Here is a 27,646-nt window from a genome sequence, read left to right as displayed (position 1 = left end):
TATTCTTCTGTCACAAATCATCCCGACACTCATCTCCAACTGCTCCATCCTGCCTGCACTTCTCTTCACCCATCTCATGCACAGTCTGTTGTTCTGGGTGGTTGACCCAAGTTATTTAAACTCATCTAGCTTCACTTCCTGCTCTTTGCATCTTTAAATTTCAATCTGTTACCCTCCCATTCATGCACACCTATACTGTCATGTTTATACTGGCTTTCATTCTTCTTCTCTTCAGGGCATACCTCCACCTCTGCAGGCTCTCTTCCACCTGCTCACTACTCTCAAGACAGATCACAGTGTCATCTTTGAACATCATAATTCAAACACCCTTCCTGCTTCCATCCTTCCCACTTCATCCTTCCTGACCTCATCTGTCAACCTATCCAACACCACTGCAAACAAAAAGCCAATCCTTGAAGTAATCCCACCCCACCCCACCTTAAACTATCTATCACTCCTGCTACATACCTCACCACTGTCTCGCTGTCTTCATGTGTTCTTCACCACCCTCAAATGCTTCTTTCCCACTATTGACTTCCAGATGCAGTACCATAGTCCCTGTCTGTCATATACTTACTCCAGATTCACAAAAGCACTCCTTCTGACCTCCTCTATTCTTCTCTAGCAACAATCTGAGATCAACCATGTCATCTGTACTGTTCTTTCTCTGCATGAAGCCATACTGCTGCTCACTAATCGTCACCTCTCTTCTAAATCTAGCCTTCTCATGTCTTCATGGTGTAGCTCATCAGCTTTATCCCTCCGCAGTTACTTTACAATACACTACACTACCCATGTTCTTTAAACTCTATACCAGTAGCTATTCTCATTTCCTCCAGGATCCTCTCACTCCCTAACATTAGAAATACTCCACACTGCCCTCTCTCCCAGTCTTCTTCCATACCCCCCACATGTGTGTAATCTGGAACAACCTGCTTTCCACTCTTCATCCCCTTTATCGCTGCCCTTACTTCCTCATTACAAGCAAAGAAAGAAAAATGTATTTTCACTGTAAAATGGGAAACTTTATTTTCAAGGATTTATGGGGAAAGGAATAGCTGGTTGTCTACAATCAATGGCATTCTTTTCATACCAACTGCATGCATGGTTGACAGACTGATGGTCAGGCCCAGCATCTGTGGACTGTGACATAATGGCTCAACAGTTTGTTTCAAGGAATAGTTTAACTGTGCAATACACAAGAAATGGTTAAAATGTATCAAAACAGAAATGTACTGCACTTCCAAATACAGTACACAGGCCTACAGTTGTTTTCATTCTTAAACTGGAGCATTTAGTATAAATACACTCAGCCTCAAAGTCATTCATAATCACAAAATGCAAACAAAACTAGTGGATAAAGTCCACAAAATGTATTTGGCACACTAAAAATGATCCTTATCTTAGTTTATTTAAGCCGGGAACACACTACATAAAAAAAGAACTTGAAATAACTGATTTTACAGTGAAACCTCAAATACTGTGCAGAGTATGCATAGCTCAGTGACCAGTGGTGACAGCTTGTGTTGTAACTTAACTTTTGTGATGCAGACATCTTGCATCACAGCTGTCCCAAATATTTGGTTTTGTAAGACTCGACTCGTTCAGATGGGGTGATTTTAAGCCTTTTAACGGCATTTTATGCAAATCACTAAACATGCAAGGCTGATTCATCTCTTACACTGAGTTTCCTTTAAAGTGCGTCGTGTATTCCCGGCTGTTGGCAGATTTTGCCTTTGTAGGCAAGATTTAAAATCAGCAAAACACCCAAAATGCAATGTAAACTAATCCACATCATGCAGCCATTACGACATGCATGTTTTAAAATCTTTGTAAACTCTCAGCAGAATCATTAGCTGTCTAGTAGTCCACATCTTCTAAAGTGAATTTTGTAAACAAATAGGGCCTCAAACATACATTAAAACAGCAGGAACTGTGCAACACATTATACAGTACATCAATGTTTCCAGAAGTTATAAGAGGTGATCTGATGCGGTTGGTCCCCACTCCTGTGCTCTTGCGCCTGATATCCGACTCAAGGTAATGCATTAGATGGCATACAATCCTTAGAGTGTCCCTTCAGAAGAAAGAAAGGGGAACGCTGGGCTCAGTTATCTTCCTCCTCTTCATCCTCTATGGAATCTAGGAGGGGCCTGTGCTTCAAGCAGGTCTGGAGGTAGTTCACCACTGTCCGCTGGAAGTGTTTGATGCTGCGGGGCTCTCTCAGGATGTGGCCTTCATCTGGGTACAGCTGCAGAGAGTAGTTGGCCTCCACCTTTACCAGACGGCTCAGGAGCTCAGCGCTGTGCTGGAAGTGTACTCTTGCTTTGGATGAATACACACAAACCCACAAATAATGTAAGGAAAATTTACCCCTCAAAAATATAGCTGTCACATTTTTCATAAAATGAACATGATCTCACCGTCTGCAGTTCCATGCAGAATGAGGAAGTTCTCATCTTTCAGCTTGTTAACCTCCTCCAGCATGGAGGCAGTCTGAAAAGATTGCAAAAGGGGATGAGATATTGGGTACACCTAAGCGAAATAATAGCAGTCTATCACACTGGCTCCGCAGTAAATCCCTCCTTGACAAAAAAAAGTTTCAATGTTTAGTATTGGTTTAACTCTCTACCCCTTGAAAGTAGACTAGAAGTAACCCTTAAACGACCTAAGCTCTTTTCTGAACCGAACAATCAGTTTCTGGGTTTCTGTCATATTTCAGGGTTGCTTACATAGCAAAATTACTGTGTCTATATGAGAAGTAAGTGAGGGTGGTCTTGACGGCTATCTTTGAAAAAAACAAACAGTAAAAACTAATCTAATGGTCATCAAATCATGTATTTATTGATACATATCATATACTGAAATGTCAAAACTCATAATTAAGGTTACTGGTGAGGTCGTTAAATGTCGTCTTAATAGGGTAAAAAGTTAAAGGGTGGTTATTCAAGTTTGAAATCTTATATGAGGCTGTGGTTTTTTGTTCAGGACAATTCTATCATCAATGTATTTATAATATTTCGCACCATTCATAAATCAGTGAGGGAACATAGTACAATTCAACAGCTCTGCAAACTAAAGTCTCAAAAATGACCATAAATTGTTATTAACAACTTGGTAAAATGGTTTAGTTATTAGTGATTAACTTGCAATCAACTTCAAGTTATCTCTTAACCCATCAAAACACACCGAGACACCTGAATGTCTCAGTTCTAGACTAACTTTAGAGTCTCACCAAGTAAGCATGTTCCTCCTTTGCAGGAAGTCCAAGGTACCTCTCCGAGAATGCAGCACCTTCAAACAGTAGAAAATTTTTTCTCTGATAAATTAACAGCCTCTGAGCTGTGACACAATTTTCGTAGCCCGGTTACATGAATAGTTAATGACAAGATCTCTGCTCACTGTAAAGCCTGAAGTCAGTTATTGGTGCCACAGCAGCTGAGCACTGGAAGAGCTTATCTGTTGCTGCCAACATCTTGAGAGTTAAATAACCACCAAATGCCTGTATTGAGAAAATGAAACGTGTTAACATCAATTATATCTGCGATGAGTTTCATCCAAAGGAAATAAATGTCTAAAATGAAAAGTGCCATAACCTTTCCATAGAGGGCCATCCGGCGATCGTCTATATAAGGCAGCTGCATTAACAACCTGCGGAAACAACGTAAAAGACCTTTAGTTTTTCAACTACCAAGATTTGTTTTTATATTTAATCTATAAATGCTTCTGTTTTAGCATAATTGGACTGACTCTATAACTGCCAGATAATCTTTGACTCTCATTGAGCCAAGTTTGCGCGGATCCACAGCAGTGGTCTTCTGTCCACGGCCAACCCCGCTCCTGCCATCCACCCGGGCCAAGGCCACATTGTGCATGCTGGAGAAGACCTGAGGCCAGTCGAGGGCAAACTCCTCCGTTACAGACTGACTGCCAGGAATGCCATCTCTGAACAACAAGAGGAATAAGATCAGCAAGTGTGGCGAAATCTGTTAGTCTCGGACGAGCGATCAAAAGATTAGGGGTCACAGGTTGCAAAACAAATGGCAGCTGACATTTATCAAGCTTGTTTAATGATACTTACACAATGATGAGGAGAGGGTGCAGGTTGGCCTCATACCCCTGAGGCAGAGATAGCTTCAGGTGCAGATCTACAGAAAGGAAACGGGGCTTGAAGAAACACATTTGTCTGCATTTATTTTTTTAGTTACTAATTACATCCCAACCGAAGGACATTTTTACTATCACTCACAAACAATTAAAACGAATTACTGCTTTGGTCAATACTTAACTACAGTTGTCCCTTCCAGGCTGAGATTCTTGTTCTGCCAGTGCTCCATTGTTTCTAATGATATTAACTGATTGCTTAAGTATACTTCTTCAAACAGAGTTTAACAAATAAGTGCAGCGGTGTCTTTGCGGTACCATGGTTATCTGCTGAGAGTGTCCTGAACAGAGTCTCAGGGAGTCGTTTGTCCTCCAGAGCTTTAGACAGACGGCTGTTATCTTCCAAGACGACATACCCTGTGGAGATTAAAAGACAAACAAACCCCCCCCCCAATACTGTCTTAATGTTTTTCCCCCATCAAGACAGCCGCAGCATGCCACCTGGTTCCATATCATCTTCACATAAATGGCTCTAACTGAGAGCCACAAGCAGAGGGCAGTGTTCACAAGCATGACAGTAATGGATTTACACTTAGGCTCTGCTTGAATGTATTGCTCTCTGTAGGCTGTCTGGGGAAACTGCAGACAGCCGGTGTGTATGTGTATATGTGTGTATTACTTTACCATTACTGAGACAAGAAGATCTAACACTCACTGGAGGGTTCCTTTGTACTGTGAACCGTCACTTTAGGGATTCCCGGGCCTGTGGATTTTTCAAATTGACATTATAAAACCAACTGTCTGAGCAATGCAAGCCTGTATGTGTATAAATATGCACGTGCGTGGGTGATTTACCCAAACAGTAGAGTGTAAAGTGGGTTTGATTGGGGCTGAAAACGGCTTTATAGAAACGGCATCCATCTATGAGGTTACAGGTAATGCACTGGCGCTGAAACACTCCATCTAAGTCCACGCTTTGAAAAAAAGAGAAGAGATTATTGATCACACTTCAAAAGAACAGGAAAGTCTAAAGCAGTTTGATTTGCTCCAGGAGTGGGACAAATGACTGGGGCAATATAAAGGAAAATGTCAATGTCAAGAGACAGACTGTTCACAGAGTTGACTTTTCAGAAACAAATGGGGTTCAATAAGGTTAGACGTAAAAGTCGTTATACAGATTGCTCTGTTAGGCAGTGTTGAGTCTCTAAATGTCTCTCCACCACAGTGCTTACAAATTTCATACAGTATTAATCATAGACAAAGTTTAAGCAAGCCATCTTCCCTTCTCTATAATGGTGAAGCATTTCCCCAAGCCCGAAGGTATGTAAGCTCATAAAAAAGATATGAAAGCTAGGAGGCTGATGAGGGAACAGACAAGTGGTTTACCATAGGTGAGATCATCTGTCTTAAATGACTCTGGCCCAAGCAGCTGGTGTGGCTCATATACAGCTGATGCAAAAATGTGCAGCTACTCTTTCTTAGCTTTATTTGATAATTTTATAGAAACATTAATGACCCCCACATGATATCCTGCTAACATTCCCACTAAACATCACACCACTTTCTTTGGTTTTAAGTAAAGTATCTTGACAGCTATTGCCCGGATTGTGATAAAGTTGGCTTAGACATTTATGTTGCATTTGAGATAAATTAAAATTACTTTGGTCATCCTCTAATTTCTCATTTAGCAACATCCTGAGGCAAAAATAAAAAATTAAGTCTGTCACGGTTTATGGCCAAGTTCCCAGAGCATTAATGACATTTCCATCAGCCTCAGCTGCACTTTGTGTTATCTTCTAATTAGCAAATGTTAGCAAATAAGAACAGCCTCACAGAGCTGCTAACAGAGCAGCAGACTATAGGTCTAATTATATGTTAGAACAAGTAATGTTAATAAGCTAAATATCTAATTACCCTGACTACTGTCACAATGTTGCACAAAATCTGCATCAGGTCAGTGTCTATGACAAGCAATTTTAACACTTAAGTGACCTTTTTGTAGTTTCATTTTATGTATCAATAACTGCATTTCTCCTAATGCAACGTTTAATCTTGAAGGTTCCACAATAACATGACTTGCTATAGCAATATAAAGTACTGTAAAGTAACTTTTATATTTTTGGGTGTATTTTCGACATCCTGAATTAACATTCTGTACCTAGACATAGAAAAACAGGTCTTTGGTCAAGAGTCAGGTACTTATTTTTAAGCACTTTGAAAAACAACAGAAGTTGACCAATATGCCCTCCAGCTGAAAGAGCAACAGTAATGAATAATAAGAAAAAAGTAAAACAAAGGTCTGATGGGAGTTAAAAGATCAGAGAGGTTAGGAGGTGCTAATTCATACAGTGATTTTACAAACAGGCAATAAAATCTTTACATCAATACTAAGATCACCTGTGAGGAAATGCAGAGAGGTGAATATAGATAATACGTCTTAATTAAATATGCATTTTTTAGGTGACTGCAAAGACTAGCTGCCACGTACATAAAGAATTATACAGCCAGTGTGAAATGAATGAGGGAACCACCTTCTTAAAGTCAGAGAAGGAAATGAAGCTAAGAAAATGATTCTGACAACTGATAAGTTTATTTTCATTAAATGAAAATATTTTTTTTTGCAAAGGATTAATGGTAGCCAAGGTCACCACAAGGCATGAGACAACAAACAATGTTAAAAGCAGGTTATTCAAAACAGCCAGAAGTGAGGCTGCGAAATTTTAGTTGGTTTTGGAGTACATCTCTAATTAGTAGTTGAGCTGAGAACTACTCTTTGTGTTTTTGGAGTGGTTTTTAATCTTTCATTCATCTTTCAATGGTTTCAAACATCACTTTAAACAGAGGCTCCGTATCAAGGTCTGCCTACCCTTTGGGTCCCTGGGCCTTTACCCCCATTCAAACCATTATATATCATAATCCATTACAAACCATAATTACAATTTCAGATCAAACATTACCTGTAAAGGTGTCTGCTCTGTCTGGATTCCTCTGTGCTCAGGAAATAGCTGAGGAGGACAAAAACAAATCATAGTTATAGCACGTTACTCACAGTATAGTCCTAGCACTGCAGATAACATCTGAGAGCCCCTGCTTCATCCTAATTATTCCAGATATCAATAATTCATGACAAAAATCTATTTACAGCTATTTACATACTCCAGCATGTAATAAAAAATCAGCCATATTTATTTTCTAAGGCAGAATTAGAAATGATGATTTTTCTCACAGTACAGTATTTCTCATGCTTACCATCCACTCCTGTATAAATGTAATCATAGGATTGTACACTTGTGTCAAATGTAAGTAGAACACTGTAAGTCAGAACTACTTGTCTTCAGGCACAAAGCAGCTACCTGGGGGCTTTGAGACTGAAAATAACTGCCTTTCTTTGCTTGTCTGCCATGCTCACACCTCAGTCAATCAGCTCATGTGGGGTTTCTGGCCCCAGCAGGATAAAGACAGATTTAAGCCATAATCTGCTCTGGTCCAGTCTAAGTAAACCTTTACGCTCTTCAGATTCGATGCAATGCCTTCCAAAGTCAGAGTTAAAGCTGTTTCCTTTGGGGTATTTAACCGAAATCAATCCTACATGTTAAAATGGCATTTTAGTTATTTTTAATTACAATCACGTGTGTTTAGCCTGATAAAAGAGCCTGCTCCCCAGAGGTTGACACATCTAGAACTTATTCTCAGCTCACAGAGCATAATTATGGCCAGTGTTCGACTCTACTATACCCGCTGTCACTTGTGTGTTCATGGTAAGAAACAGAGCACTGATAAAGCCGTATTCGCCCCAGCACCACACACTGTGGCTCACACATACATTTTTCCAGCCTTCTCGTCTAGGGCGCAGAGCACGGTGACGTCCCAGCTCCCTGATGTCAAGAAGCGAGGAGGGACAGAGGGGATGGCAAGCTGCGTTAGACAGAGACACAGAGATGAAGAAGTAGACACCTTCGCTGACTAAAAATAGGCAGAAGGATACAGCAAGAATGCGCCAGAAGACGACAACAAACACGAAGAAAGGGTCATGAAGTTCAATCGAAGAAACTGACACAGAGGGAGGTGCAGGCAGAGTACTTATAATTATTACGTTTTTTTGGGGAACTAAAGTTAAAGAGATATAGGAGAGAAACCTCAGAATATGAGCCCAAAAACTACAAAGGTGTTAACTTTGAAAAGATAATTTTCTCCTGCATAGTTTATGTTTCTTATAAAGCATCATTAAACATGTTTAATTACCCTGCTCAAGATGAATGAGCTGTAAAATGGAAATAAACTGCAAAGATAAAAACAGCGAAGGACCAAGAAAATATTAATCTGCAAAATCACTCCGGGGATAAAGACTCAATTGTTTGTATAATTAGGGGGGAAATAAATGCAATCAAATAGCTTTGCCTGTGAAAGAAATGGAGGAGACGGTGAGAAAAACACACTTTAGCTTCTATGCTGAAGAGATTAGCAATCACAGTGCGTTTATGTGACCTCCCCCAAATGTTAACAACAGCTTATTTTAAAAACCTCCCAAAACTGACCTGGGCTGCAAGACCAGCAATGTGGCGAAACTCTCCACGAGCACCTTGTTTTGCTGGCAGGATGGTATAGAAAACAGAGCCGTCTGCTGAAAACAGTGGCACATCCTGCCAAGGAAAGGACACAGTCAAAAGAGAGACAGAAGAAGAGGAGTGAACAGATTTCATAGGACAAAAGAACAACATACCTGTCGCTGGTTTTGCATTATGTCCATGGCCATCTTGTGTTTCTGTGAATTTTAATTTCAGATAAGGTAGAAAAACATTAGTTATATGAGTTATAAAGTGCTTTATACCAACAAAAGTGAACTAAAGCAAATGAAAATAGCGTAAAAATAGAAATTGTTGTGGGTTAGGGTTCAGCTTTTATTCTTTAGACTTTTTAATTGAATAGAGTTACCCGAGGCTCTCAGTGTAGAGATAGATAATAGTAGAGGAGAGGGCAGTAAACACTGAACAAATATGGATTACATTCTTTCAACTTTTCTCTAATGTTTACTTTTTCTTTAATGTTTTTTCTTTAGCCTTCAGGATTAGTCAATTCTGTTAATGTGTTTTTATTATTGGGCTCCAGTACAGCGTGCTTTAGCGCAACCTCTGATAACACATCGTCTGACTGTCACACACAAGTCATTCTAGCTCCCTTTCCTCTTCCTTTAAGCCAGCTTTCTTTTGATTGCTTGCCCCTCACAAACACAGGGTCTGAACTGTATGGGCGGGGCTTTTGTGCTCACACAGAAAAAAAACTTCGAGAAACCAAGCATTTAGAGCACTCTAGTACGTCAGGATTTGGCTTCCAGGGCTATGCAAAAGTCTTGAGCCACCCCTCAATTCCTCATATTTTTCTGGGAAAATGGGAAATAGATGCAGCAATGTACTGAAACATGCAAACATAAATAGAAATACAGTATATATGTCAAAAACATAATTTGTTCTGGTATTGAATGGTGGATCAAAATCTGTACTTTTCTGTGTTCATAATTCATTTTCGATAAGATCTCCAACAACCCTGGCTGAAGGGCAGCCCAAAACCATGACAGAGCCTTCACTGTGTTTTATACCTGCAGACAGTCACTGTTTGATCTCTCACATGACCCCTTCTATACATACTGATGACAATACAAACCAAATATTTTGAATTTGTCTTCATCAGTCCACAACATGTTCTCACTCCCAAAGCTTAACATTTTACGCTAGGTGACAAATCGTCAATATATTACGCTTCTGGCCACCCAACACGTCCCTGGATTACGTGACTGGAAAAATGAGGAAACATGAGAACCGCTTGGAATGAATCTACACATTTACGTTTGTTTTACTTAAATGGCTTTGGGAAACACTATCTAACATCGTTAAAGTGCTGTTTAAGGTTAGGGATAAGGTTATGGTAAGGGCTGGAATACATGGCTGGAACGTATATTACCGCGGAGTGTCATTCTACTGGATTACATCCATAACTCGGCGCGTAGCCTGAGAACACCTTTCACGTTCCTCAGGAACACCACGGGACGTGACAAATCGTCATTATATTACACCTTGGGAGCGAGTCCCATTTCTTCTATAACTATCAGACTGTAGTGATGATGATTTGAACCAAAATTTTCAAAATCGAATCCACTGGTTGTAACTTGACAAACCTCAGACTTTTTCCTCTTTTTCTGTTTCCTTTCCTTAAAAAAAAAACTCTTGACAGCCACCCTTCCACTGAGACCATTTCTGATGAAGCTTCAGTGAACAGTAGATGGATGAACTGAAGGGCCAGATAGATCTCTTAAGTCCTGTGTCAGGAGTTTGCTGGATTTTTCCCCACAATTTCCTAAGTACATGACTTTCTGTTCATCTTCTGTAGATGGGAAATGAGAACAAATTGTGCTTCTCGGGACAGGCTGCTAGTAGGAAAGTCCCCAGAGATACAAGTAAATTTGTTTATTTGCTAAGTTGTCTGCTATGTGTAGACACAGCAGTGGTTCATCCCTTGAATTAAATGCCGCTTTTATGCTCGAATGATTCATCGTTCTGTGTTACTTGCCTTAACAAACAAACAGAGATTCTTCTGAAAACGGTCAGGTACAAGGATTGAACGGAAAATGAGGGAAAAAGCCGCCAATGTCCAAAGAAAAACTTTAAAAGACATTACTTTGAAAACCTGGAGAACTCTTGCTCAAGACCTCTTCAAAAAGTTACAAGCGAGTCTGGCGCCTTGGAAGCAAAATGAGGCCTCGCTTAACATTTTTTCACAGTACTGTATACATGACAAGAAGGAAATATTAAAATAGGTCCCCTTTAATATAATATTTTGGAATATTGAAGTGAGATCTGTGAGGATTTATAGAAGAGCAGCAGGACTAAAATACTGCAGTACATCACTGAAAATTCTTCTCATGCAGCAAATGACCTTAAATATTAATCCAGTCAGTGGAGATTTGGGAGCTTAAGGAAATCAATCTTAACTCCCAACACTGTGTAAATGAAGCAAAAAATTCTATTACAGCTGTATATTGCAGCAGAAGGTGCTCAGATTACTAATGTGGAACAAGTGATGACCGCTCACCTCTGAGCATGCCCCTGTGGTAGCCTCGCAAACACAGAGCACAGATTGGTTCTGTGCACGATTCAGCCAACGAACTGCGAGCCGGGTGCTGCTGATCCAAGTCACCATGGATATGTAGTTGTCTCTGAAGAAAAAAAAAAAGGATACATGAAGAAAGTATTAGAAAGTGGTGCAAAGAAACTGAAAGAAAAAGGAAAACAAGCAAGAAAACTTTGGACACGTGTAGTAATTTCAGGTGTGCTTTGAATCCTTTAAGGCTTATTCTGTTTCAGCATTTACGAAGGTGTGCTACCTGGCTCTGAGGGAGTCCGGAGGCATCATTTCCAGAGTGTGAGCTGGACCATACAGATTCACCACAAACAGACTGACTGATGGGATACTTGAGCCAGCCTGTGAAGAAAACCCCCCCCAGATAAAATAAACTTAAAAAATATGAAATGAATGCTCTTTATAAAAGCAAATCTTTTTAGTCATGCAAACAGCAAGAGACCTACTGCACTACTTGTCAGTCCGCTATTTTGGTTCAGGCTGAGGCACAGCTGCTTCAGAAAGACCCTTTGTTTTCCCCTTTATAGTTTATTTTATAGTTTTGCGAACTCAACTTCAAATGATGAAACAGTGGCATTTTTCTAAACTGCCTACACTTGGTGACTGCAAAGTGCTTAGCTGTTTTCACCTTAGGGTAAGGGAAGAGCACATTGGAGGGGTAGAGACCACCTAAGAAATGAGGTATTTCCATCACAGGTGTAACAGAGTTGTTGATGCTGAGGTATGCAAGGCGGGCACCATCCACAGACCACCAGTGGGCGGCATATTGTAGCAGCACCTCCTCTGTTTTGGAAGAAAGAACTATTGTAATATCAAAGTAAAAGTATGAATCTGGAGAGTCAGCAGGTGAACTACATTTTACCTTCATAAGTCCAGTCAGAGAGGCCGTTCACCACGTATTGCTCCTGGTCAGTGGATGTAAGACGCAGGGGTTCGCTGGTCACACTTGGTTTGTAGTAGATATCTCCGTCAAACACAAAGGCCTGGCATGAGCAGCACAGACAGAAAGCACCGCCAATCCATTATCAAAGACAGCAAGGTTGCAGACTTCATTGCTGGCTCCATGATTCGAGAAGCGGACACCCTCCAAGAATGAATGAATCATTGGCTAGCACACACACGGGTGGGAGCCAATACATCTTCACTTGCCAGTTAATAAGCTGCAGATGAGCACTGACATAGCAGCAAAAGCCAATTACATTGCAGGTCAGGTAGATGAATTATATATGTATTATGAGCACAAAACCCCATTACAGTGCGACAGCCACTTCAGGTGGAGTTCATTGTATAAGATATTGTACCTTTGACGTTATGATGAATAAAATTATGCCAAATGGAGGAGGCATTCAGCATTATTATGGATTTTAAAGGGTGATAAACACTTCCACCATACTGACAGTTTTAATTGATGCAGATGACAACACATGAGTAAGGCCCTCACTTACCAGCTGGTTCCCCTGAGGTCCCCAGGAAGCGTACTGTAATGCTGCCTTCTGCCCCTCTGGAGGGCTGAGTTCAAGCAGATCCCTGAAACACACACAAAAACTCAAACATAAGCCCTCCATTAGGGAACACTCTCCTCTTTGAAGCCATCCAAGGTCCATCCAAGCCCTGCCCTTGAGGGAGCTACTGCACTGTGAGAACAAAGGGGCAAGATGCAGAGAGGGAAAATGAAACAGAGAACGGGGCTGATTCATGCAAGAGTGCAACATTTCTTTTTCTATATTTCTAGCCACAATTTTTTTTTTATTTCCTTAGGACAGGCAAACATTTTTCTCCAAGGCATACTCGGGCAATATTGCAGGTCCTCCAGAAATCCTTTTCAGAATAACTCCTTAGAATTTCAAGGGATCACTCACAGCTACCAAAGAGTTTTTTTTTCCCAGAGATAATGCTGAATATGATTCTCAGGCAGTGAAATCTGAAGTACAATACAAACCTTATAGAGCCTGGAAAGAACACTGACAAATGAATGGACGTCTGAAAGAAACATGAAATACTGATTCAAATGAAACACGCTTTGGGGAAAGTTTTTTTTTTTTTTTCCAATCTGCAGGTCTGCTTGCATTGGTAACGCTCATGCCCAGTGCAGCCCATGCATTAGCAGTGATGATTCCACCTACCCATTAGCCACACTGTAGATAGCATAGGAGGCAGTGAAGGACTGAGAGAACACCTGAAAAAGGTAGAGGATATCATGCACAAAGGTGTGCCGCACATAGATGAAAACACATACTTTAGTGCTCACACATGCACCTGAGCATGTACAATTAAGGTTAAATGCAAATGAGACAAATATTATGACAAAAAAATTTACAGTTAAGCATAAGCAACAAGGAGCTGTGTTTGCATCATCTAAGTGCTTCTGAAATCACTGCAAAGACTGAGTCGAGTGGCTTATTACCTGGCAAAAAGGAGCAGCATAATTTTATTCCAAAATTACAAAGGTAAAGGTTTAGTGAGCCTATAAATATTTCACTGATAATAGTTATATTTAATATTATTCTTTCACCTAAGCTAGAATGGAAGTGGAAAATTGCTTCGTGCTGTAAGTATTTGCATATGCAATCATTTTTAGTAGATGGTATTTTAACACTCCCCTACTTTTTATTGAGCCAATCACATCTTTACGTCTTAGTGATATGGACTTAATTTGCAGGAGTCATTAAACTACTGGCAGCAATTTCATCCATATTACATCATAACTGAGATCTCAAGTGAATAAGAGAAAGTTGGACCTTCAAGACTGAGCAAAAGAGACAACACCAAAGACATGGCATGTGAAAGAAAAGCACAAAAAATGAAGACAGACATTCCCATTAAACAGCATCGTTAAGGTTAATATCCTTCACACTGAGCTCTATAGTGGCTGGCAGCTGTGTCGCAAACCTTAGAAAAGCATCAGAAGCTCTGAATAATTAAATTAACACGTGTGTGAACGAATTTGTGCATGTAAGTGTGTCTCTTAACTGCAACTGATCAAATCAATAGCTAATGAATTCAAGGCAAAATATTGATTTGCACACCTCTTTTTTCAAGCAAAGAGTTGGAAGCAGCATTTGCCCACTGGCCACTAAGGGCCCCAGCCACCTGGAAAACCAATCCCTAAAGAAATTAAATGTCACATCCTCTATACAACACATTTAGTAGTAAAATTGGATTTTTTTCCCTCTTCTTCAGTGCTGTCTGTTGTTAGAAAATGCATGAATGGAATGACACAGCGCTAAAGCTGCAGGGATAAAGGAGTGGAAATAAATTTTAAGGCTATCTAAATGAAATCGAAATCTGATTGTAGCATAACGGCTGCGCATGAGGGGCTATGCATTAGGTGGAGCAGAAAAAGAGCTGTTCACAACACAAAACAGGAGCAAGAAAAGGAAGAGGATAACATGAAGTGGTGGACACAAAAGGGAAAGTGAGGGAAGAAGATAGAGTGAAAGGAGCCGCGACAGGACGTTAAAGGGGGGTATCAGTCTTCAAGACCAAAGGGGGCAGCACTGCTGTCAGCACCATACCAAATCAGCTATTTGTGATTTGTTTAGAAACCAAAAGATTCTGCTTGTGATTTAACATCACTGGCAGATTCTGTGTTATTGTGTGTTTGTGTGATAAATAGAAAGAGAGAGTGAGAGCATCTGTCATAAAGAGGCAGAGTGAATTCTAATGTGGTTGCCAGTAACATATCATAAATCCTCCAGATCGTGCTGCCTGTCAGCCTCCCTTTTACTACCCACCCCCTCCATGCTGCCAAATAGGGGGGTATGGGCACAACACATGATTACATTCTCAGAAGATATTGCTGGATAATGTGACAAAGACTGCGTATAGAGATTACAGCACCCTTTGCAGGAGCACAGTTATTAGAGGCTTTTGTACAACGTAAAACTCACAGTGCGGAGATAATAGCATCCTTCCTTCTCAACATTGTTCCTGCCTCACATGCATTACTTAGCAGCCCCACAATGCGCTGCCTTTGATACAAGCACCCATCAGGGTTTGCTGCAGAGTGCAGACCCAACTCCCTTTGCTTTTTATTTGTCCCGAAACTACACTGTCTTGGCAGGCACCGGTTCATTTGCCTCCGCTCATCAATCCTGGTAACCTCCACCGCCGCTGAACTATTTCAACATCACTCATTTGAAAATATGTACGTCCTCTCTTTTTTGCCTTTCTGCTCTCACACACACAGAAAAGAAACTCTTAAGGCAAACCTCTTTAATTCAAATAAGCTTTAAGAAAAGATATTTTCCTGTAGGAAACCTGCTTTCTCTTGTTCCTATGTGTGGAAAAATTCCCTAACTGACTTATGCACATACTCTCTTATCAAAATCCATTTATTTTCACTCACGGGGCACAACTCTCCCCTAAAGCCTCTAGAGGTAGTCCAAAATCCAAAGAAGCCTTTTAACTTCACACATAGCCTGCACACACATTTCTCTCTCTACTACAGCTCTCTCCTTCTAGTATCTCGGACATTTTTGGGTATTCTTTCTGACTAATTTCAACTGGGCATTGTATCTAAGGTCAAGCGATGCATATCCCATTTGCAAACTCCTCCATCGTTACTGCCTTTCCCCATTGCTTTCTGTGTTTTTTCCTCTCATTCCCTACCACTATCTGCTCTTCTGAACGGCAAAGCCGCTGCCTGGCGCAAACTGCTTCAGTCAGCACAAATCCCCCCAGAGATAGACAGAAAAAAGTGAGTGAGAGTGAGGAAGATGAAGCAGGAGAAAGAAGGAGGCAGCCACAGAAAAGAGGAGCATGGAGGAGGAATAGCCCCCGCGCACACTGACAATATGCCAGCCATGCTAACACAGAAATTCATTTCTAAATAAACAAACGATTCCAGGTGCCATGCCTATTGTCTCTGATTTCTTCGAGTATGCGCACACTCTGAGCATACAGATTAGACAGGACATTTCCTGCTGATATCAAAGGAAGTATGCTAATGACATAGAGTACGATCAACCAAAGCAACCCACAATCTGGGCACGGATCTGAGCCCTTTCTCTATAGAAATGTGTGAAAGCTGATTGAATCCCCACTAACCGCTCAATAATTTAGTTAGAATGGATGCACTGTGTTTGTGATGATGCTGTAACACAGCAACAGGCTCATTCGTTCCCCCCACACAGAGAAAATATGATACGCAGTGATTAGAGCAAAAGCAGGTCTCTAAAGGAAACCCAGAGAAATGGAAAAGGCTGTGAGGTTGAATAAAGAAGAGACCGAGAAAGCATAAAAATCTGTTTAAAGATTGTTAATAAAAACTCAGGGAAATGTGCTGAGAGCCTTCATTTCCTCCTAATTCTGTTTTCTTGCCTCATCGATTACTTGCACATTACACAACTTGCCTTCCCTTTGAAGAAAGATTCACCTATTTATTAACCATGAGGGCATTTAGAGAGCGAGGTGGCTGGTGGAGACACAGAGCTACGCGGTGTTAAAAGTAAAGTGAGCAAAAGATCTGTGTTTTGTCCACCCCAGCGCTGATCTGAAACCACCTGCAATCGAGATTCTCGTCAGATTCTCATTAAAATTCTCCCCCCCCCCCGAACAGGCAGAGGTGATTTCATTACTGCAGCTCCAACTTCACCTCTTCATCTCCTTGATCTCCCCATCCCCCATTTGCACTTGTGTGCTAAACTCTTCACGGCAATCACATTCAAAGCTTTCGTCAACTCCCTGCACGTCGTGCCATCAGCCAGTTTAAATATTCAGCCCCTCATATGTTAACCCAGTCATCGAGCAAGTGGTGTTATGGAGCTGAAGATTGCTGCAGTTGCATAAATGAGCTCACTCACACGCTCTTTTCTCCTCACACTCCTTCTGTTCTTGCTCTTCTCCTCGTTTTTTCATTGAGGCTCTGATCAGGATGCATGTCACAATTGTTTTGCTTGTCACTAGTGGCCTGTCAGACATATGGTGGTCTGTGAGTCATAACAGCTTGTCTTTGATACTAGTGGATAATTCATGACCCTGGATAATTTCTGGATAAGATTGATGATTCTTTCTGGGGAAGTCTGAGCCCACTTGTCATTCAAAGGCAACTTACCGGTCGAATGTTATATGCCAAGAGGACAAACCTCTTGTCTGCAGACACTTGGAACTGAGTAGTGGTCAGGTCCTACAGAAAAAAAGACAACAACGCTTTATTAGAAAATCTTCTTTTTCATTCCAAAATGTTTTAGAATATTTAGTATGATAATTCCACTTTTAACTGCCTTCTATCATTTCAAATAAAGCCTGTGACTGTTATTCTCTGATGTCGAGTTTTTCCTCAAGAATCATGTCTGTCTTGTACTTTCTATAGCTGCTTTACTGGAAACATAAGCAGCCCATTATTATGATGCCGATGATGCATTAATAATTTTGTGATTTCTGCACATCTTGCAAATGCCACATAAAGTCACAGAGGAAAGAATATGATGTAAATAATGTGGAAATAACGTGTATTTCCAAGTGACATTGAATAAACTGAGCCACACACACACATTAAACTTAATAACCGTCATATATCCTGTAATTTTTGTTTCCTCTGTTGTGTATGGGGTCTCCAGCCTTTCATGTATCCAAAACAAAGCCAAAGACCATCAAATATAAATCACTGCCGACAGAATATCAGTCTTCTTTTCACTATTGTGGTATTCACTAAAACAAAGATTTCTTCAGTCCTTTTATTCAGTGTGTAACAAGATATACACAGAAAACTCACAAATAACCAAAACTACTGTTTGTTCTTCAGTGCTATAAAAAAGCTACATACCTTCAAACATTAATCTACTGTTCTCCTTCACATTTCGACAGTTTTAATGTTTTATATTCTAGTTTAAACCAAGTAGCTGTGGGACGATTATAGTTTAGTTTAAAATTCTCGAGGACATTTTCTAGCTAAAACTCCATGTCACACTAATTCCTTCTTCAGATTACTGACTTCCTCCATAATTCATGACTTAATTAAAAATCCCTCTTACAAGCCAGTTTTGTGTCATGAGAACATGTGCCATGTGTTTAAGGCTTGTGGTGATCTAGCTTTTGCTTCCCATGTTTTTGCTTTCATTAAAATCTTCATTCACTCGTTCTTCATTGTCTCTTATACAGGTACGAAACTCTTGGAAATAAAGTTTTACTGATTTAATGTGAATTTTTTATCTTAAGGATAGACACTATATTTAGGTGGATCTGTCTCAGCGATTCATTTATTTAAGGAAATCCTGTATACTTCTTCATACCAAAAAAAAAATCTTTTTCTGGAATTGGAAACAGCAGCAAAGATGAAAAAACGCTCTATCCCAAAACCGAGGAGTGACTTCTCAACCTGACAGCACAGCCCTGCTTTAAGCTCCTCGGCAATGACCCACATAAGTCTGTCAGTGTCGTGCAGAGGCGGCGTTCAAAATGATGCCCCTGCTTGGGAAATTCTCTTTGAAGGCTCGTATTGAGGGCTCACAGAGCAGCCAGATTGGGGGGGAAATTAGACGATGCTGTCACTCTTCCAAATCTTTTTTTGTCTGAAGTGTGGGATGTGGAGCAGTGGGAAATACAGCATACTCCTCTTAATCTGTCTATTTGAGCATCAGTGTGCCCAGGCCTCTGTGGATATGATCAATTGTGTATACTGAAATCTATTCTCTAAAAGTTTAGTGTTCCTGTTACTCACCAGGGAGCTGTTGTCCAGCAGAGTTGTGGTTATGTTGCTGGTGAGGCTGAACGACAGGACATGTCCCTCTCTGGTGCGAAGAGCAACTTCGTTCTCTAAAAAAGGTTGAGTTCACAGAAGAAGGTCTTGTGCTATTAGAATGAAAGAACAGAACCAGTGGCTGCTGCTGCAAACCAGTGGCTCAGTCGTAGGTGACCTCATTAAAGAGGCGTCAGACTGTTATGAGGACTTTATCAATGAAGAGTGATTTGTGAGTGAGAATATGGATCCTTACCATTCAGCCATGCCACACAGGGGTTATGAATCTTAAATTCTTCACTCTCGAGGTCCTCCATCGTGAGATGGGAGCGAAGTAACAAGTGAGACTCGTCTTTAAAAGCAAAGAGACAGCGATAACTAGCACATCAAAAACTCTCCTTTGTTTACAGAAATGCAAAGTCTGAGGCTTTTCGCAACTTGGCCTACATTCCTGCTTCATCTTGGATTCATATTTTGCATACTCAAAGTTACTGTTATTACTTTGCAACACTCAGTGGAATATTTTTCTATAATGTAAAGATGTGGGGGGGGGGGGGGGGGGGGGGGAATACCACTGCGAGCTTGCCTAAAATTATCAGTAGTAAAACAGACATCTCAGTTCTTTAAAGGGACTCAGTATGGCATCAAGCACAGTACAGCTACAGGAGCATTGGTGCATTTAATATTTGTACGTGTCATTACCATATTATGAGCACAGGGCAGATGTCTCATTACCACATAAGTCTCAGTTATGGAGCCATGTTGCTATTTAAATTTAATAATAATTCTCCTCTCTTGAAGAAGAACATTAAGAGTTTCATGAGACTCCAGAGCTGTCCACGCAGAACTGTCAGTAGCCCAAAGAAGCCACCTCACTCAGTCATTGAATTCAGTATCTGAGTGTGTGAACTAATCTATTATTAACCATCACAAAGTCAGACTTTTAAATCATAGCACGGTGCTTTAAGGGATATTTTGGCATTTGAGTCAACTCATTTTATGATTTCCCATTAAACATTTTCCACGTTATTAAATACCTACCACTACTAAAATGCAATTTACAACAACGCCCTTTTCCTTTTTTTGGACTCCTTGGATCTGAATTTATATTCACTGAGCAGCCTTGGGGGAACCGCTAACCTGGCCTGACAATAACAATCTACCAGCAGCTCTAATTAACAGAATATATCCTGTTTGTTTAATCTTTACTGAATCTAAAATGTGAACCCAAGAAGTCACTTTTGGAGGTTTTTATGTTCTCTCTAGTTTGGCTGTATAGCTTCCTGAATTTGTCCTTGGTTGCCTGGCAACTGCTCAGGGCCAAGAAATTGTCACCTAGATTAAAAGCCCATAAACGGTTGCATTTACACTGTGTTTTTTTGTCAGGATTAAACAAACAGGAGAGACAGCGTTAATTAGTGAGCTTTAGAGGTGCTGGTAGCAGGATCCTGTTACTTCTGGAAAGAAGGCAGCTGGTTCCCTCTGTTTCCAGTCTTTATGCAACTAAGCTAAGCTGCCTGGCTGCTGGCCTCATATATTCCCTGCCCTACTATAGACTTATGAGGAGTGTATGCAATCAGCACTGCATTAGAGGTTCTTCAGTGCTCCTTAAAACATCTCCTCTCTGCTATGATACTTTTACTTTCCCCAACATCTTTCCCACTATTTTAACCATTTTCTTTGTCCACATTCTTACCAGGTGTGAGGAGGATGACGGAGAGAATGACCAGAGACATAACAGCCAGGATCACCACCATGGCGATCCCTATGCCCTTCCAGTTCCTCGGAGGACCATCTGTACTGCCCAGGTCCTTATGTTGAAGAGTACACAAACACACAAACACTGTGATGAATGCGAGAACAGCTGAGGAGGAGGACATTAGTGCTGCTTCATTTCTACAGTCACAGAAATTTCTCCCCGACAGGCTCAGGGGGCTAAGACCAGCCTTCAGCATCGTAGGGCTCTCACTGAATTACACCAATTTTCCATACGAGAACAGCACAAAATTGCTGCATATGAGAGATATGTCTTTAATTGCGGCACCAATTTTAGCCACGCCGTAATTTTTTCTTTTTTTTTTTATCTCTGCTTCATTTCACCTGTTACATGACTGATGGGCCATGTGGTACAGCTAAAACAGAGGGGGATGAGTTAAAGAGTTGTTGAGAAATGTGTTGTTCTTGTGTGCATTTATAGAAAAAAAAAAAAGCTATCTCATACTTCACCTCCAAAGAGCTGCTTTGTGTGTCGGGATTTAAACAACAGCACTGGATGAAGTTGTTAAAAAGGCAATAAAAGGAAGAAGAAGATAATATGATGAGCAACAAACAACAAGCAATTACCAAGAGAAAAAAATTTCAAACTTTAGATTCTAGTCCTCGTGTACCCTCCAAATGCAATCAGGGGAAACTGATAGAATGAGCCTGCATCAGTATCAGTCACAATTAAACACAATTGTGTGTGATTCCCAGGCTGTGCCCTGCTCCCCTCATAATGAGTTGCTGGCACTGCTGGAGCCACGCGTCTGCTGGTGTGTGAAAGTTCAGTCACAAAGCAGCCATAAAACTCAGGCTTCATTATTTCTGTTCACCCCTTTGACTTGGCCCTCAAAACCTCGCTGGTCCTGATCACTTTCCACCAGGCTGTCAAGAGGAGGGCAGCGGAAGAAGGGCATATGGGGTGCACTGGTCAACAGATTGCTGCTCTTCCGTGCTCCCTGCATGACACCAGATGCCTCAGTTCTGTGTCATACTATCCTTGACATCAGCCTTTAATATCTTAGTACTTTCTCTCCCCCACACATGTGCCCTTACCTCTCTTCACTGTCTGATTTAAAGCCCCCGATACTTAGTCTATTAAAGTGCTGAAAACTGACGATGTACTTACATAGCTGGAGTTAAAATGTCTGGAAAAACTCATTTCCATGTGTGTTTCTTTATGGGTCCAACTGCATCAAAAGTTTAGTTCTGAGACACATTTTTTACCACTTTCTAAAACATTACATGTTTTCACACTCAGGGCCTGCCAGCACAAAACTCCTGCCAAGGTCTCATCTTTAATAGATCTGCTCGGCTGCAGTATCGTAACATGTTCAAAATTAAAACCAGTTACACCTGAAGGGACAACTTGTAAGCGATGTTTGAACTTTCTGTGCAGGCCAGAGCTAGGAGATTAATGTTGAAGGCTGTGTATCTCCTGCCTGGTCTAACACTGTTTTATCACATTTTCCTGCCCTCTTGGTTAACAATTGCTCCCCAGTCTGCTTCTGGTAGATAAAAAAAGTTTGAAAAACTGCTATAAAAAAAATTGAAGGTCTATAAGAAAACAGTGGATATGCTGTAAAATGCAGTCATTATTAAGCATAAAATAAAACTGCATTGTTATTTCAGTCAAAACAGGCATTTTCAACTAAAGTCTTCACTTAACTGATACCACTACACTTGCGCGTCCTTTCTCTCTTTATATGAGCAATATGAGACCTGGAACATCTGCCTAATGAGATGCACAGCTCTTATTATTCTCCTGAGCACAGACATTAAGCTATACTTCCAATTAAGGTCGCGCTGTTGTTAAGGCAGACAGGGAGAATCCCAGATTTCAGTATATAAGGAGTTTTGTCACGCTTGTAAATGAGGTACAGAGCAGACAGACTGAGCAGAATCCCCAGAGTGAACATTGGCGAAGCTGCTAGTGCCTACTGGCTGCTGGTCACAAAGCATGTGGGAACCTAATGCAGCACAAACTGCTGTCACAGTCGAACAGATGACAAGCTGTATGACAGACCAGGTTTATCTCAGTCAGCACCCTGACGGACAAGCAAAAATATCTCCATGTGGGTTTTCTGCTGAGCCAAACCACAACTGAATCACACATAGACAGTCTTTTTATTCAGCCTGCGTGATCCCACACGAGCTGGAGTGGAATCCGGGATGTGGTGTCAGTCAAACACCAGAGGGTGCAAGATTGCAAATCAAAGGCAATACCTCTGTGGATAACTCATCCTGAAGGCATCCCCGTGAGAGGAGTTTTGGCGAACCATGCAGAACTGAATTTGAAGAGAGAGAGAGGTCTTACATTTGCCAGCAGAGCCACAGGCTTTTCATTCAGCCAAATCATAGAATCAATAATGTGTACAAGGTCCAATGGGAAACAATTAACAGTGGGAATACAGCCACTGAGAAAACTTTTAGATAGACACTCTTCCTTAAACACTGTTTCCTGCAATATATGACAGCTCCTAGTGGAAGAACCTCACAAAAACTAAGCCTGTTTTGTGCCTTCTACCATTTTGACTTAGAATTTACACTAAATAGAAGCAATTGCTTATTTACCTGCACACAAACAAACTGGCCCCCTTTCCTCAATGAAGTGCACACAAAATCAGACAATTTGAACTGTATTGATCGAGTTTGCACACTACAAAAGCAAGTCACGCCAAACACAATTACTTAGTCTGCACAGCCATGCACCACAACTGGGTTGCGCAGAATCCAGGCGGCGCTCAGAATTCATAAATTAGGCTCAGGAGACCTCCTTAACTCCATCTTCTGTGTCTTTGCGGCATCCAACAATAAATCACATGCAGGGGAATGAAGAAACCAATGCAGGCTGTTCAGGGATTCTGCTTGTAGATTTGCATACCTCCGGGCACCCACCCTACTCCACCCCATCCCTTAATACTGGCCAGTAATGTTTATTGCACACAAAACATTGGAGAAGGCATCAACGAAATAACTACCAACATATAAAAGGGAGAGATGTATTGGCAGTCACATACAGCCCTCGATATAAACAAAAGCTTCCTGATTTTAAGGATTCACAATAACAGGTTGCAAGGGACATCTGCAGATAACCCACATATGCATTATCTTGTCAATATTTCCCCTTCCCTTCATTAAAAATGAAAGTCATCATTAGAGCAGACTGCTAACTTTAGCATAGTTTGAATAAATGGTAACCAAACTGCTGTAGTAATGACATCAAGACTGATCCGTATCTAAGGCTGTCTTTCATGAACTTCAGTGCTCTAACTCACTGCACCAGAATTATGATTTTTAGTTTCTTATCCCCCCCCACAAAAAAACCCCCACAAAAAAAACAGTAGGTGGTAGGACACCATATGGAACAGGGCAGTTCTTTTTGCCCTCGAGGCTATTACCAGACAATGCAGCAAAAGCCTTAGTGAAATGAAAGGCTGCTTTAGCCTCTACTGCTGCAAGGCTGCCCTGTCTTCTTTTCATGCTCCCCATCACACGCACGAAAATTACTGTACAAAAGGTTGCTGTACAAGAGAGCTTTTCCTCAGCGTGTCCAGCCACTCAAAGTGGCCAAGCTCCTGCCTTAGGAAATAAGCAGCATCAGTAGAAACACATGTGGGAGAGCTACGGGTGAGATATAGAGTTACAGTACAAATAAAAAAAACGAACATGCCATTTTTTAGCAAGCTCTAAAGGGATACCAGCAAATGATATACACGTAATAGGTTCAGTGTAAGAGCTCCCAGTGTCATGCTGGCACTTAACCAGCGTTAAGGATAAAAAATATTGCTGTCACTGCTAGTTGCATTCCTTAATGGCAGGGATTTACTGAACCACAAACAAAGCGCTGTGTTTTTCTGACACAAATATGCTTTATTTTGTTGATGATTGTCACATTAAGTGGAATCCACAATCCACTTTGTACATTCTCTATCTAATATTTTGACACACCAACACACGACACAAGTCATTTTCACTTTTTTCTTTTCTGGTCCAAAGGCCAAGAGACAGGTGGTGCCTCGTGAGGCTGTAGATTGCAGTCTTGTAATACTAGGCTTTATATAGTGTCAATAGTATTTGAACTTCGCTGACTTGAGACAGGTGAGAGTCTATAACCCAGTGAAGCAGCAACAAACCCTCTTATTGAAAATGAACAAATATTATTGTCTCATTAATTGCTTCGCATATTGATTGGAGACTGCACTGAGATGCTGTGTCACTTGCAGCTAATGGAATATTTATAAGCCTCACAGCCGTTTGTGGCCCTCTGAAAGAGACAAAAGTGCAGAAGGATTATAATAAAAGATTCTTTTAGACTATGATTTCATTAATACTTCCTCTCATCAGCTTGTAAGTAAAAGACTTAAATATTAGTGTGTCATTTAATGCCAGACATCTCTGTGATCTGTATCACAAATAGGCTACGTACTAATTAGATATAATTAGACTACTCAATCTAGTCTCTTGAACACTTTCACCTTCAGGGTAGCCCTGTTCTAATGACCACTTGATTGAAACCCTTTCCCAAGAAGAGTGACAGTTTGACCTGTTCATTATTTGACTTGCCAAGATTTAAAAATGGACTCTGCTGAAGAGCAGCCAATAAAAATTCCTGAATAATTCAAGATTTATTTTTTAATTTAAGGGTTAAATTCAGAGTTTACAAATGATGCCACCTAACTTACGTGTATTTTCAATTTTACATTAAACCATTTATAATGCAACCACACTTACACACCATCGGTGAATGAAAGGCAGAAATGAATCTTGCAGATCACATCCTGTGCAATAACATTACATGTAAATGCATATCAGTGAGCTCACAAGTTGTTTAGAGGCAAAACTGTCTACTCATGAAAATACATGAATGTTACATTTGAATAGGGAATCTGTATGGAATCAGAATTACAGATATTATGGAGTATGTGCCATAACTAGCAAGGGTTTAAAGTGTAAAAAGAAGATATTGGCTCATAATCTTTGCTCATTGACAACACATCTATGCAGCAGAGGGCTGATCAATCATACAGCGCAGCCTGCCTCTTTATCACTGTGCAGGTCCACGCTGGAGGGGACAGTCTCTTAGAACAAATTCTCACGTCTGACTGTTGGAGGAATGGGCATTGTTTCTGGTGCAGATATTTTGCTGAAAAAGTCTGCATGGGACAGAAAGACAATGTAGGAGTGACAACGACCGGACGTTAGCCCAGCCTGCACCGCAGTGCACAGAGTCAAGCCTGTCCAGGTGATGGATATTAACGAAGAAAAGTGTGAACGGGCGAAAAGGCAAAAACACCAATTCCTCACTGCACATCACAAAACACCCCCTTCTCTCACACACATACACGTGCTCTGAATCTAAAAAGAAAGAAAAAAAAAGTGCGGACAAAACAAAAGAAAATGCACACATACCAGATCCGTGGTCATATTTTGTTGAGTTGTTGCAATCATTGTTATCCGCTGCAAGCTCTGCTCTGCCTCTGTAGCCTCAAAACTCGCCGAGCTGCTGCACTGTTGTCTTGCGGAGCCTTTTCTGTATCCTCTGCTTCTTGCAAGTTTGTCCTCGGTGGGCTGGTGGTCCCCCTCCCCACACTCAACCAACCCACTCCCTCTAAACGTCTCTCTCCGCCTCAGTTTCTCTCTGGTTGGGTGCCTTTCGTTCATTCACTCATCTGTTTTTAGGCTATTAATCATGATAAAACATTGTTGGGCATGTAAATACAACCGTAGGCGACTCCAGCTGTTCAGCTTTTCCAGTCCCCCTTTAAAATGCGTAATTATAAAACAATAAAACATGTTGGAGGTGATATAAGCCAGATTAACGTAAAAGCACAGGTAAAGGTTAGTGCTATAATTTAATACCGTGACTATTGCCTCTATAAGTAAATTAAAGCGCAGTGAACGCCTATTTTAATATAAGGAGAACCACAATAGGCAAGGACCTTTCTATAGACACATTTAGCCCATCTGCCATGACTTGATTAGCTCATACACAATTATGAATATAATATGGCCAGAGAAGAATAGTATTGCTTTAAAAGTATGATTGGAAAAGTTAAAAGTTAAGGATGTGTGTTTTAGGGGGTCGAACAGAACACATTTATTATGGAAAAAGGGAAACTATTTGCACTCCTGTCGAATAGAAACATACCCATATTATAAGGTGAAGATAGTTATTTTTATAGGTTTATTTAAAAAAATTTCAATAATAAATTATGCATAAAAATTAATAAACACAGTCTAAGCGAAAGCCCTTTGGGACGTTATGCTCTAAAAACATTAAAATATATAATTAATTTCAAGCAAAGCAATAATCAAAAATTGACACGGAAGAGTTTGATATACAGTGTAAAATTCTTAGCTGCCCTGCTGTGATCCTGGTTGTGCAGAAGGGTTCGTCCTGTTAAAAGGGAGTTGTTGTTTTTTTCTTTAAAGTGCTTGCACAAATTGGGCTGCCTGATTTGGGGGATTTTCTCCAGAAAGCTATAGGGTCTTTACTTTACGGTATAAAGCGCCTTGAGGCGACTCTTGTCGCGAACTGGTGCTATATTAAAAACAAAACTTTAACTGAATTATGACCTCTGTTGGACACAAACAGGTTAAGGATGGTAATTATAGTTTTTGGTGTATCCGTGGCCCTGCAGATTCTGGCCATATTACTTGCTGGCATGAGCAGTATATGTTTTATAGAGTGTCTGTGTTTTGACAGCCGCAGCATAACGGCATTAACAGTCCAAACTCCGAAGTCGTTATTTTTCCACTTACGTGCTCTTGGGAAAAAGCACGGGTCTCTATTTTTGAAAGATATGACCGGAAGTATTACTTTTTATTCTCATTTCTTCTTTGTTATAAATTTATTCGCTTATTTGATTGCTAAATATTAAATGTATTATCATTAGGGTTAACACTGGATCAGTTCTACCCATTCTGACGCAAATCTACTCGCTTACCTGTGAAGCGACTGGCCGTTACGGG

At 40.7% G+C, this 27,646-nt stretch overlaps 1 protein-coding gene across 1 annotated transcript; it reads right to left on the bottom strand.

Annotated features, from left to right (window-relative positions):
• Nucleotides 1-1,003: 1,003 nt before the first annotated feature.
• LOC309696454 (inactive dipeptidyl peptidase 10) lies at nt 1,004-27,639 on the bottom strand. The gene is made up of 26 exons (XM_082517695.1): nt 27,622-27,639; nt 26,084-26,433; nt 20,610-20,724; nt 19,170-19,265; nt 18,896-18,990; nt 17,291-17,362; nt 13,359-13,411; nt 12,681-12,762; nt 12,098-12,218; nt 11,864-12,018; nt 11,480-11,577; nt 11,188-11,311; nt 8,825-8,866; nt 8,640-8,744; nt 7,928-8,019; nt 7,062-7,109; nt 4,960-5,078; nt 4,820-4,867; nt 4,423-4,521; nt 4,082-4,148; nt 3,751-3,945; nt 3,597-3,651; nt 3,403-3,502; nt 3,236-3,294; nt 2,424-2,496; nt 1,004-2,325 (listed from the first exon to the last, which is right to left on the bottom strand). Exons 2-26 carry the CDS (start codon nt 26,333-26,335, stop codon nt 2,108-2,110), a joined length of 2,583 nt encoding a protein of 860 aa, XP_082373821.1. The 5' UTR covers nt 26,336-26,433; nt 27,622-27,639; the 3' UTR covers nt 1,004-2,107.
• Nucleotides 27,640-27,646: the final 7 nt, after the last annotated feature.

The sequence above is a fragment of the Aulonocara stuartgranti genome (assembly GCF_965226115.1).
Source record: "Aulonocara stuartgranti genome assembly, chromosome: 20".
NCBI lineage: Eukaryota > Metazoa > Chordata > Actinopteri > Cichliformes > Cichlidae > Aulonocara > Aulonocara stuartgranti.
Note: the sequence above shows the minus strand (reverse complement) of the source record. Positions and strands in the feature narration are given on the sequence as shown.